Raw genomic sequence first — 14115 nt, 5'->3', positions numbered from 1 at the left:
TAAAATCACAGTACTGTCATGTACTTCAAGGCCCTCCTCAAGACCCATTCCTCCAGATATGTCAAATGTAAGCAGTGATATGAGAACAGCTCATGATGGTCTACTGGGACTACAAACAAGCAGCTCCTTGTCTTTGTCTCTACATGCCCATGAAAGTTCTCATCTTAAATTAGGTTGATGGGTCTACTACCATTCCTTTGGCACAGGAAGAAGTGCTGGATTCATGGAAACTATTACAATTCTCAATCCTCAAAACAGCCATGAAGCTGCACTGGGATCTTGGGAGAAATCTCCTTCAGCTTCCTTTCTCTCTCTTTGAGTTAAGTTTCACTGCACTGGGACCAGAATCCATTTCTTTTGTCTGCCAAAAGGAAGCTAAAAAACTGAGAATGTAAGGTTCACTTAGGCTACGCTACAAAGAAATGATACCAAGGAAAGGATTTTTTTCTCTCAAGGAGATGGTTGCATCACAAATCTGAATTCCAAAGAATATCATTATCTGTGGCCTCAGGGTGACAAATGGAAGCTTTTTTCTGTGCTGATAAATACATGTGAACAGAAGCTATCAGATCTCTATTCATAATTAATGCCACAGTGGATGGAGCAGCCCATCTGGGAGACATACATTATTTATAAACTTGAAACTGACCCACTGTAAAGCCTGTGAAGGCATGTATTCCTCAGCAGCTGATGCTCTGCTTCTACATTATGTCATAAGAAGTGTGGTCTCCTGGTAGCATTTAAGTGTTGCTGCAATTAAAATTTGCACCATGTAACAATGTTGGCAGAGTGGTTTTTGGGTGGTTCTTATGCTACTACATTTTCTCTGCAGACAGAAGGACCAGCCAAGAGCCTATAGGTTGTATTGAAGCTATACAAGGAGTTTCAGAACCTTAAAAAATCCCTGGATCAATTAAACAGAAGAGAACAAACTCTGTAAGAGAGTCCTGTATATATAAACACAACAATTTTATTCTGAAGAAAACACTCTTCTTGATTGCAATGAGTGATTGGATCCCAGAGGACAAAATAGCTCCAGAAGTGGCAAGAGTTCAGCAAAAAGGGTCAAGTACCTTTAGTTTTGAAGGCAAAATTGCACAACTTGCATACGTAAGGCCGGACATCAGTGTGAGTGCGGATATGTTTTTTGAGCATGCTTGGCTTTTTACAGCGAATGCCACATTCTTCACAAATGTACTTTCCTCGGCCACGACCTCTGACATATACATAGTCCTCATTTGATTTATACCTGTTGGAAGAGAGCAAATATTTAAGTCATACAGACTCTAGGTCTCATACATGTATAAACATTGCTTCTATGCATCTGATCCTCATCATCAAACTCACGGAAGTCCAAAGGAACAATTGAATTTTCAGTCTGGAACTCATAAAGTATTTGGCTTTCAGAGAATGCACTGGTCCCAGTGTATTTAAATAATATGAGACCAACACTTTGCAGTATGAGAACAGTATAAACACCTTGTCAGGAAACCAATGAACAACCATTCCTATAGACACAACTCAAAATATAAGCCTGCAGGTTGGATTTGTTTCAGCCCACTGTAGTCTCGTACAGCACAGACATTTACCACCACTGAAAAGAGCGTTGTTTTCCAGCACGGTTCATTTAACTATTTTAGTGTATTTATCCCTTGGGATCAGATAAATTACATCCTGGAAATGCCCGTTTCTTCCCATTAAGCATAAAGGGAACAACGACGTATGCATTCACATTACAGATGCCTGACATTCCCAAAGATAAATCACTCCCTAAAGAGACACCGAGTTGAGTTCACTCAGGTATGTGATGCTTTAGAAATAAAATGGTATATCTCAAACATGGATAGTTTGAAGAAAGCTATTACTGACATTTTTCTTAGCACAGACATAAGATTTCTATGTTATTTTTGCTGATCACATAGTATGTAGTTAGAAAATAAATATGAAAATCTATGTAAAGCTGTACATTGCCTTTATTATCATGCTGAATTGTTAATAGTGAAATCTAAGAGAGTCTAGGGAATCTACTCAGGCTGCTCTGAGGTTTGAAGACTGCTGGGCATTCCTTCGGGGAAAGAATTTCATCCTCATTCATCCAAAGTAAAATCCAGGAAGTGAAAGAACTGAGAAATAATGGTTTTTTCTGCCCTCTGTCCTCCATTGCCCTCTTCCTAAGCAGCAAAAAGTACTTTCAGTCATTCTGTGGATGCACAGTCCACAAAATATCGCTGGTACCGACATTCAGTACTTTAAATAAAAAAGGGACTGTGTAAAAGATTCTGTTAATGTGATGATAACTCTATAAGAAAAAAGTGGGAAATTTTGGGTTATAGGGCTGCAAAATTTTTCAGGTGTGCTGTTCTTAGATGAACACTTTCCCATATGTTTAGCTATATCATGGGCAATATAAATTCTGGAGTTAGTATCTTAGAATAACATAAAACAGTATCCTGTTCTCAAGTCCACCTTCTTATCTTTTAAACACATTAGCTCCTCTTTCAAATGTGGATGCCTAAATTCAGGTTTTTTCATCTCATTTCCAGCAAAGCTGTAACTCTCCCATTTCCTTCACTGTCCCTGGCACCATGGGAAAAACTGGCAGTCTAATGTAATTTAATCTTTAGCAATCTCTCTAGCAGGTTTTCTGTACAACATTTTTGGGATCTTGGTTGTCTGGCTGCCCCATTTCCCAGGTTTTCCTTCAAATGCACATGCCAATGACTGCTGGTCATCTCTCTATCCACTGCTTCATCAACTACCTCCAAGCCTTCTCCCACAGACAAAAAAGAAAGAAGCCCATTATTATTTGAAATACTGCTCTTTTATCTTCTCTTTATCTCTCCTTACAGTCTGATTTTGCTGGGATGGAGTCTACCATACCACCCCTGATTGATGCTCGTAAGATAAATGCTGTGCTATTACATGTGCTTTTCTGTTGCTCCATCTCTGCTCTTCTTATGCTTGACCTCATTCCACTGGCTTCTGTCACCTGTCAAATCCCATTGGACACAAAGACAATGATAAAACGTGTGTCTCTTCATCATTCATACAGACGGTTTTTGGCCACAACTGACCTTGACTCTTTAAGTATGCTTCATCATAACAATGACTGTAAGAGAAATGACACACACAAACTTGACATTTAAAGAAGGGCTGGTGCAAAAACTAAAGGACCAGAAGTCTGAGTCTATGGTGATTACCTTTTAGACCTCAGGAATATTCGATCTTACTGCTAACCTGCACCTCTCTCAAAGCTTTGAGGAATTTTCCCCTTCCTACTTTGTAATATCCATGAAAGGACTTTGGCCACTGCTGCTCTGAATTTGACTAAGATGGGACCCTTGAGTTAAAAAACATTAGCAAGTCTCAGAGTCCTGCAATTTCTATCCAAAATGTTATTTTATTTGTGTTTTTCAATTAGAGTCTATTACTAAGATAAGCAAACTGTGAATTCTTGCTGTCAGCTGATAATGTCATTAAGGTAGATGTCAGATGAGCAGGCTTGCTTGTCCTGTCCCTTTTTCTTTGCACACCGTTAGCAACTAACTGTACTGCAACAAGGGATGAACTTAAATTTCTGCTTTTTTTTTGAAAAATACTGCTTCATATCCCATCAGTCACATCTGCAGTCACAGATGATTGAAATCAGATTTTGTGATTCAGATAATTTCACTTGAATTAAGCTACCTGCCAGAGGTAATAACGCAGTGGTTAAACTTCTTCCTTCCAAACTCCCTCTGCTACAATGCTTACAAAATGCTCTTGGTGGGGTTTCAGCATGTGAGGTGATGTGCTGTGATATCTGGTGGTACTGGTTGACAGTTGGACTTGATGATCTTAGAGGTCTTTTCCAACCATAATGCCATGATTCTATGATCTAGTTTTTGCCTCAGTTCTGATTCCGATCCTTCAGCTTCTCACTCATCCCCAGCCTCAGCTATCTGCTTTTTGCCCAGCTGTCATATGAATGATCCACCCCACTGGCACAAGACAGCTGTGCAGAGCTACACATCCCTGCCAGGTGGACAGGCTTTCCCACAAACTGAAAACAACCACAGATCTTTCTCAGCTAATTACCTTCTTCACACCTATGAAACAAAAGCAATCACAAAGCCTAAGGAAACCCATGAAAACATCAAACCAAAATGAAAATATCCTGCTGAAACAAGATATGACCATCCATGCTTGTCTGTCCAGAGCAGAAAATGTGACATGAAGACAACAGACATTTGCTATATAGTTCATTGCACCACATGCTGAGAGGAGATGGAGATGTGCTCAAAGAGGGGAGAACAAAATAGCTCAACTAACAGGCAAGAAGAAGAAAGCATAGAAAGGCCAAGAAGAAGAAAGCATAGAAACACACCCATGTCAAAAACTAGTTGTAAGAAGTCATAGACAATAACTTGAAGAGAAGGAAAAATTCAATAACCAGGACAGAAAGCAGTGCAAGACATGTCAATAACATCTAAGGTATATTACACCAATTTTAAACATAGCCAGATGAATGTCTAGATTGGAAAGAACAAATCTATTCTTCCACAAATAATTCTTGTAAAATGTACCATAAAGTTATGATGTGTGAATAGAGTGGACCTACTGACCTGCTGGAGTTTTGCTGTTTATATATTTCTATTGAGGAAGTCCCAGTCTATTGCACAGACTATTTGTTCTACCCACTCCAGAAACTGATGTGCATATCAAGGTTTCTCATGTTTTGTTTTACTCTAAGCTTATCTAAACATAGTCAAGTATTACTAGGAGACATTTCTAGGTGAAGTGTGAATTATATGACTTTACTCAAATAGTTCCATGAAGCTTATTGGTGTACAGAAAAACTTAAGGTAGTGCAAGTAACACACAATATTTCTTGAAGTAAGTTTTAGTAGAAGTTTTTTGTAGAGTGATCTGCTGCAGCTCACACTCATCTGAATCCTCCTTTAAATTGCTCTTCTTAACACACTTTTACTCTTCTGACCTCTCATCATGCAGCTTACATCAAGGCAGACTATCTTCAGCTGGACTATATTCAGAAATGGTATACAGTGGGAAGCAGGCAAATTTAATACTTCAAAGTGGGTGTGAGTTGAAGCAACAGCTCTTTAAATTTCTTGTAAACTTAGAATTTTACAACTTTCTTGTAAAATTTCTTGCTCACCACTGAATTTGGGTCAGTCTTGCAAAGTCAGTCTACTGGCTTAAGTACTAGGGCAAGGTACAACTACAGAGAAGAGTCAGGATAGGGTGTCTGGGCCAGCACACCTATAAAAATCTCCAAAATAACTTTTTCAGTCTTTCAGGCAAGATATAGGCTATCTTCCTTCAGTGTTGCAGACTACAGAGAAATGGCAAAGGTAATTTCATGGAGATTACTCAGTCTTAGACAAAAACACAACATCAGTGAAGGACAACTGATATTTTAGAGGGTACAGACTGACAGGAGAAGGAAATGTATGTATCAATTTCTCACATCTCCCTCCTGACCTAATAGTTTAGGTTATATTTAGTTACCCTGATAAAACAGTGCTGTGGGACAATCTGAGTTTGGTAAGACTGAAAAACACATCTTGTTTGGCCACCTGACTATGCACTACTAAAAACTGGCAAACTAATTTCATTATGTCAGAATTTTGTAAAAGAAACTAAACTATCTTCCATTTTAGAGTATACTGCAGAGACAAACGAGTGTCTATTTAATTTTCTTTTCGTAAGTTTCTTACGCCTCATAACAATATGAATTGCCTTTCCCCTTTATGTTATTTGTTTCTGTTACCACTTAAGTGATACATTGCCACAGTAAAATTAAACATTATTTCATCAGCCATACATGACAGATCTATGGATTAGTCTTAGATGCCATAGATTTCATGGGCATTGTACATTTTATCTCCAAAATCCAACCTCAGTAAATAATACAAAATTACAAGAATAAGACTAAGCATGCCTGGTCAGCCTGTTAAACTGAGTGGAAGTATACTGTGCCTAAAAATGGAAACATATCCTCATGGAAGTCATTAAATACAAAGAAACAGCATAGAAAATATCAAAATGTTACCAGTTCATCCACTTCCTTATGACTAAAGGAATTAAAGTAACAATTTTGAGGGACTGGTCTCACACAGATGAAAAACAATTGTCTTAATAGCAAAGTAGAGCCCAAAGTGAGTATACAGGTACCCTGCAGTGCGTTTTGAGACTGACAAATACACAAAAAAGAAGAGACTTGGGAACTACAAGACATGGCAAGCATACAGGAGACTGTTCACATTCTAATTAATTCATATTCATTTTCAAATGTCTTTAAAATTACAGTCTGAGCTTGAAATTTCCAGTTATATTTTCTTACCCTCCTTCAAAGATTTTAATTCGTATCGGCTCAGTTTGTTTGGATGTAATGTCTTTATCTCCATGAATGTCTCCTTTTACTCTTTCTTTTATAATATTCCCCACTACTTTCTTTTCAAGCTTGCTGCCAAACAAGAAGAATGGCTCGTGTTTCATCTGCAGAACAAAGTCAAGGAAGGGTGTTACTTCTGGAGCATACAATAAACGCACACTTCATTTCAAATACTTTTAACATACCAGGTCAAAGCCAAACTCTCATTTTGGTCCAACTCTATACGATTAATTAATCTGTCCCATTTAATTCGACAGCGAATAAGAGAGGAGGCAACATGGACAAATTTTTACGAGAGTCTTGACAGAAATGACAATACTGTATCTTTCCTCAGAGAAAAAAAATCATCGAAAATAGATATGGAAAAGCCTCAGAAGGTAATTTATTGCCATTACAGAATTTTCCCTGGCACCATTAGCAAATGCTTAATCTGTGAGGAAGAGTCAATATGTAAAAGACATTAAATGGATCTGAAGATCCTTACTCAATTTTATCTTAATATTTTCTTACAAACACACATGGATGTTTGTGTCTGACACTGTTTAAATTGGGAAAAACAAAGGGCAAAATAAAAGGAGATAATGTATCAGGCTCTGGCACACATGAAGGGAGGGTTTAAGAGCCTCACTTTTTACATCTGATTTTGAAAATGGAGGCAGAGACAGAGACAGCAGAAGTAGCAGAGCTTGCAGAAGGATAAACTGAGGCTCAAAAGTTGTCTTGGGAAGATGTCACTGGCTGATTTCCCAATGGTGAAATTTTAAAAAAAAAAAAATAAATTATTAACTTGCATTTTATAGCTTACTGGAAATTTCTCATATAAACATATATGAAATTAATTTTATTAAAATTTCTTATTTACCTGAGCAAACTGCTTCCATGCACTCGATGATGTCAGTTTACCAGCTCCAGGTCTGTGCATAGCAGCCAGGGTGTAGATTTCCGTGGTGTTTTTTTGCTTGGACCTTAAAAGTGCTAAAGTGGTCTTTGTACTTAGCCCAGATGGGTTTGGGTTACATGAACTTATACACCATGAAGCATAAACAGAAGCTTTGAGGGTTGGTTGCTGAGTGTAATTGGGTTTTGTATAGTTTAAGAAACACCAGCTCACAGTAGTTGTAGTACGCAGACTTGGGAACTGAAGGATCTGTTGAAAATCTGCTACGTCTGTCAGGAGAATGGTTGAGGCTGTGACTTTCCCAACAGTATTAGATGACATCTGGACTAACATCCCCAGAGGTAATTTTTGATGTTTCAGTTGGTCTTCTGCCTGAATTTCTCCTGGTGGCAATGATGACCTCTGTGGACTCATGCTCATATCTGAGGCTGTTTCATCCACATCCAGCTCTTCTGGTGAGTCTCTTCCTTCAGATGGGCCACTGGACTTCTGTCCCGGTGATGTGGAATCAAAACTGGAAAGTTTCTCTCTGCTCAGTGGGAATGCCTCAGCTCCCGCCATGCTGACAGGTGGGAAATCTTGAGATGTTGAGGATGACAGCGATGAAGAGGATGACATGGATGGCAGACTTTCTTTTGGCTCAGTAGCACAGCTCTGCCTCACTAATTGAGGCTTCTGCATTCTTGGAAAATCTTTCTTTATATCTGAGTTAGTCAATTCAACTGCACTTAGTTCCTCAACTATCTGCCCATACATTTTTTCTTCTTTGACTCGTTTCTGCTGCTTGGTCTCCATGAAGAGTTCCAAGCTGCTGGCAGGGGAAAGCATTCGTTTGCTTCCTCCCAAGGTAGAAGCCATGTCAGAAGTGGAAGGCAAACACAAGGGAATTGGTGGCTCCAGTCCAAGCGGAAGTGTCTGCGGCACTTTCCACAAAGGATATTTTTCCAGTCCTCCATGATGACCCAGCATCTGAGCTATATTAAATCCAATTCCTTGCATGGTCGCATTAGTTGCCAATGTTCTTTGAGAAACTGTCTCATCAACTTTACAGATTACAATTGCAGGACTGTTGCTCTGTCCAAGGATCTGGGAAATGCTTGTGTACATGACACTACCATAAGATGGCACATGGGTTTGAATCCTGACAGGAACAACTGTCCCTGGCAAAGACTGAACAGATCCATCACTTGGGGAGTCAAAATCTGTCTGAAGATGCTGCTCAGAGGAGGTATCTGTTGGTTTAATGCTATGGTCTGATTGGTACTTAGCAAGAGTACTTTTTGAATACAGCCCAGATGTTCCTGAGTAATGCTGGTATGCTTGCTCTTTAGCGTGCCCATAATCAGCTGCTTTCTTTCCAATAAGCTCAGGTGCATGTTCCAGGTGATAACTTGGAGGTACGTCTATTTGGAAAGCCTGTTTAACGTAAGATTTCTGCAGCTGTTGTACAAATGGATGCTGGAAGTGCAGAGGTTCTGTGCAGGACTGCCACAAGATAGGCTGCTGAGATGGTGGTAAGTGAACCATGCAGACAGCTGGATAGGGGAACTGAAACAAGGTGCTGTGAATAGGGGGAAATGGGACTTTTTCCTGATGTGCAAATAGCTGCTGCTGCTCTGATGGATGTTTGTTAGGAATATAAGGTGCTTGCTGGATTAAGGGAGTCCTTAACATTTCCGGGCTGTCTGCAACAAGAGCCTGTTGCTGGGCAAGGTGGGATGAGCTATTACTAAGCTGAGCACAAGAGCCAATAGCCTGTTTTCCAGAGTCATCTACCTGAATGGGCTGAAGTACAGAGGAAGGGGAGTGATGCCAGACAAGCTGGGAAGAGCGAAGACCAACCTGTGAATGCTCCATCTGCTCCTGCTTTATACTTTGTTCTGTGCTCTGATCAGTCTGAGAAATCTCTGGAAAACCACTGAAGGAAGCCTGCCGAACCAAGAAGCATTTCTTCCTTTCTCGGGATGGAGACAATGCCACAGTAGGTGTTCCAGCTGAAGAGGCATGAGACAGGTTCCCATAATCAAAGGATTTACTTCGGATCTCTGGGATTTCAGCAGCATGAGGACAGGGCATCTGTTCAGATGAGCAGCGTCTCATTTCCCTCTGATGGTGATGCCCAGGGACAGAAAGTGAGTAAGCACCTGCTGGAACTGTTAAAAACTCAGACTGTTTTCCAAATTCATCTTGTTTGGAAGGTGTGATGAACTTCATATTCTCTTCTCTTTCAAAGGACATTGAAAAACTTGAACTGTGGGACAAATTACTTTCTTGGCTAGGGCTGCGAGAGAGACTTGTACCTGTAGACTCAAAACTGGATTCACCAGAGGAGTGCTCCATGTCAGCCAATCTTAAACGCTTCTTCTTGGGTGGTAGCTTTTCAGCTGGAAGCTGAGAAAGGGTTTCACTTCTCTGGGGCCACTGGAATTCTTCAGTGGGTCTCTCCTGCTCTTTACTCTGCACTTCTTTATCTTTTTCAGGCTTATCTGGCTCCTCCGTCACACGAATTTCAGGTACCTGTATGTTGTGCTGGCGAACCAGCCTGGGCTGCATATGACACGGCTGAGGCTGCTGGGATGGAGATGGCTTACCAGTGTCAACATTTTCCATTTGTGGAGCTCGGTCTGGGCTCATCGGGGACTCACAAATCTCACTCTCGCATGTTTCAGATGGTGAATACATCTTTTCCTGCTGGCATGCAATATGTTCTGTAGATTCAGACCTTTCAAATGAGTTTGGCCTACTCAATGAATTTGTGTGCTGAATGACAGAGATGACATTTCCAGGGGGCTTTCTAACCAGTGATTCTGCAGTCTTTTCTTGTTCTGCAGTAAGGGATGAGTCTTCCAAAGAAGCTGCTGGACTTCCAGACTGCAAGTAAGGCCTGCACATTTCAAAACGCTCTGCATGGCAATGGGGAGCATTTTCCAGGCCTTGAAGGGCAAATCCACTTCTTGGCACTTCCTGAATTTGGGATTTGGGATCGAAGTCCAAAGGTTGAATTCCTCCAGGGGTGCCAGTTGTACTGCTGCAAATCATAGGACTGTCCTCTTCATCTCCAACACTCTCCTCTTTCCTGCGCTTTCTATTTTCAAAAGTTGTTCCAAGCATGGATGGCACTGACTGAGATTGTCCAAGAGCATCAATAAAAAACTCTCCCCCTTTGCTCATCCCACCTAAGGATGGTGAGTCCCTGTAGTTCTTCTGAGCTTCAAATTCTTCCCACTTTCTGTAGTGCTTTCCACTGGCATCATAGTCATAAAAGGTCTTGTCTCCTTTCTTCTCTTTTAGGGATGGTCCTTTGTCACCTGCTGTCTGTCTGCTGGAAGCAATAATGATATTTTTCCCTGGCCTTCCATGATAGTCTGAATCCGAGTGTCCCTCCTGTACAGATGGCAGTTCAAAGGCAGCCTGCCTTCTCAACATTCTTTGGTGGGATATTCCCACTGTCCCGGGATAAAATACATCATCAGAGCCAGTCATCTTCTCATCAAATGAATGGCTTCCTCTCAGAGACGGGGGAATACTTAGGCTGTTTGCAGAAGAGGTTGGCATGGAGTTACTTCTAATAAGAGGAGAGGAATCTACTGGGGGCTCTAGAAGGACAGGTACATCACCCTGCTGACTGGCTTGGTACAAGCTGGATTCATTTTTGATGGATGATATTGTCTGGGATTGTCTACATTCAGTATTGCTGCCTGGATAAACTTGTGTAGACTTAATAGTGCTCAAATTGCTGGAGTCAATGAGTTCCTCTTTATTTGGAGTCAGGTGAGAAATATGTTCCTCAAGCATCTTGATATCCAATCTGTTATTTAAAAGAGGTGATGGGTCTGTTTTGCCCTTTCTGCCCATTAAACTGTGTTCCTGATTTGCTGTGGCTACAGTTAGTGCTGTCCTTTGATTAATCCTATAGAACTTCCCAAAAATTATTTCTTCGTAAGACTTTGCATTAGTATTTGGTGGGCTAATTTGCTGCTCAGCACTTTCTGAGCGGGAAAAATAGCCAGAGTCAGTGCTTCCCTTACTGTGTGGGCTCAGGAGGTTTAATGACTGCTCAGAATCTTGTCCTTTTTTCTCTGACAGTCTTAGTGCAAGTCGCTGCTTAACTGTATGAGAGTCATCAGACTTGGTACTTAAGGATGGGGTTTGCAACATATCAGAGCTAATATATGGTGAACTCTCACTGGGTAACTGAATCCCACTTTTAGGGATAATCAAAATGGGGACTTTCATCGGCCCCACCAAGGACTCTTCCATGGAGGAGTGAAAACCACTCCTGCTAGCAATGTCCAGTGGGAGCTGCGGGACGGGGCTCAGTTTGTCAGACCCTTCCACTAGGAGTGAGGTCTCCTCATCAGTGTCTGTGCTCTGCTCTCCATCTGAATGTATTTCAGCTTCCACATCGATGTAACTGGCATCAAGGTCCAACTTAGAGACTGCCGACTCTGTGAAAGGTACCAACCCTGCCTTAATTGCATGGGCATGTGACTTCCTATGCTTGTAAAGGTTGCTTTTTGTCTTGAAGGAGAAACCACAAGGGACACAAGGGTATGGTCGCTCACCAGTATGAGACCTAATATGCTTTTTAAGTACACTAGGTTTGGCACAGGCCCGATTACAGTAAGGACAAATATACTTGCCAGGCTTTTTAGGTTTGTGCTCTTTTTTGTGAGCATCTTCTGATTGTTCTAAAGATTTCTGTGAATATTGGCTGTATGCAGGGTTCAAACTTGAAATCTTCTTCCTGGAGAAACCTCCACTATGGCTATGCATATGAAAAGGAAATAAGTCCTCTGAGGCAACTGATTGCAAGTGGCTAGGAAATGGCCACGGAGGGCCCTCCAAGCTCTGATGTGGCTTTATGTTGTGCAAGAAGCCTTGTGGCAATGAATGCTGTGGAAAGGAAAGTGAATGGTGACATGAGTAAGGGCTTGGACGATGCTGTGGATATTGCTTCTCTGTGACTTGCTGTGCAGCTTCATTTGATGATACCAGTTTCCCAGAACTAAAAAGTTGTGCTGATGCCGTGTTTCCTACTTGCTCGTGATCTATTTGTGGTTGCCGCTGTACTTCTTGACTGCCGAAAGTGCTCATCTTAATAACAGCTGGATGTTCTTGCCTCCATCTACTTGGTACTTTAGCAGTTTCTCCAGACCTTGAGGTAGCTTTTTGCCCTATAGCCGTGTCCCCAGAGTCCATTTTGTTACACAAGGTCTTAAGTGCTAGTTCACTTGAAAGCTGTGCAGACACATGGAGTGTGCCCAAAGCTGTGCTTTTTAAAGTTTTGTTGCTCCCATTTTTCCAGGGCTGTTGCAAGTTCACAGACTTTTCGTTCTCTTTGGAACTTTCCACACAGTAGTCTATAGGCATTAGATTTGTGTCTGTGCACTAATGAGAGTATTACACAGTTCTGTTCATGGCATGAACTTTCCTAAACAGTTTATTATACATTTGCAAAGACTTGTTATAGCATTTGGACATGTTCCATTGTTATTAAATACTGAGATGCAGAATGATCCAGAGATACTTGTGGTCTCCTAGAGAAAAGTTCTCTTCATCTCTTCCATGGTGACACAGCTATCTGTACAGAAATACAAAACAAAAAAATAAACAAACCTGCACACACCAGTTAGTACAGCCATACTGAACAACACTAGTGCAGTCAGTTGCACTTCTATTTAGCCCTACATGGAAATTACTGAGGGACTTCAGCAAAGGTAACTACATTTCACAAAACTCCCTTTTGTGAGCAGACACAGTAAAGACTGGCTCCAGAGACTGCACACAAGCATAATCACTACTCAATAGCAGCTCTAGGAGTAGAAAATGGAGACCTACACTTTCCAAATTAAACAGTAGTTTTGGAAGGCTTTCAGGGGACAGTTTAAAGGCTTGATCACAAAAAGTCCACCACATACTTTCAAAGCTCTTTCAGAAAATAACTGCTGAAAATAGAAGCCTAACACTGTGAACGGGAATTACCTTATCCAGTATTACTCACCTATGCTTTAGTTCACCTGGCCTTCCTCTCAGGAAGTCAGAGTAGGTTGATGAGAGAAAAAACCTTTCTATATCATGATAGGTGCTTCTGGATGTCTATGCAAACAGCCCTCCACTACAGAGATGTTTTTTTCTTACAGTCAACTAGTCAACTTAGGTTATATATCAAATATTGCTAAAAAACTGCTAAAGTGAGGTACTTCTTACCTTAGATCATCTAACTGGTTTTATAAGAAGGTATTGTTCACCATTCTAAACTGCTTTTAAACAGTCAAAAAAGAGACATCAAAGAGGCTTTTCAAACACAGCACTACTGGTACTGTTCCCCAACTCCATCTTCAAATCACTGTGTTAAATTCTAGTGAGAATGTCTTGCTATATGTAAAGGATGTATTAGAGACTGTGCTTATGTGACTTTAGCATTTTAGATTTCACTGTTGAAACAATTACATCCAGGTATACATGCATTTTTAATGCCTAAATGTCACAGGTTTCCACAGTTCTATTAAAAAGATCAAAGGCTCAGAGGTATGATTTTCATAGAAAAGTACAGCATTTGAATTTGAAGTAGAATGTTCACTTTCTGTTTTCATGTTATCGAAACACAGGACATTTTCTGGATAAAACAGTGAGAATTATAAAGACAGCCATGATTTAACAATAGCAAGAAAAAGGGTAAAAAAAATCAGTATTAGAGATACTAGCATACTTTTCATTCCTACAGTAGAGAGAATGAATTTGGCTTAAGGAAACAATAGCAAAGAGAAGGAAAATGCACAGGTAATAGGCACTTCTGATTTTTTTTAAAGTATAAAGT

At 40.5% G+C, this 14115-nt stretch overlaps 1 protein-coding gene across 8 annotated transcripts in view; it reads right to left on the bottom strand.

The window, feature by feature from the left end:
* The window catches only part of HIVEP2 (HIVEP zinc finger 2), a 136791-nt gene that overhangs the window by 11485 nt on the left and 111191 nt on the right, over nucleotides 1–14115 (bottom strand). For all 8 annotated transcript variants that reach the window (XM_058835943.1, XM_058835940.1, XM_058835947.1 and 5 more), the window contains 3 exons: nucleotides 7260–12879; nucleotides 6347–6501; nucleotides 1074–1249 (listed from right to left, as the gene is read on the bottom strand). In XM_058835943.1, the coding sequence (XP_058691926.1) occupies nucleotides 1074–1249; nucleotides 6347–6501; nucleotides 7260–12668 (5740 nt within the window). In that variant the 5' untranslated portion in view covers nucleotides 12669–12879. The remainder of the gene's footprint in view (nucleotides 1–1073; nucleotides 1250–6346; nucleotides 6502–7259; nucleotides 12880–14115) is intronic.

The sequence above is a fragment of the Poecile atricapillus genome, chromosome 3 (assembly GCF_030490865.1).
Source record: "Poecile atricapillus isolate bPoeAtr1 chromosome 3, bPoeAtr1.hap1, whole genome shotgun sequence".
Taxonomy (NCBI): Eukaryota; Metazoa; Chordata; class Aves; order Passeriformes; family Paridae; genus Poecile; species Poecile atricapillus.
This window is presented reverse-complemented; position numbering and strand designations above follow the sequence as displayed.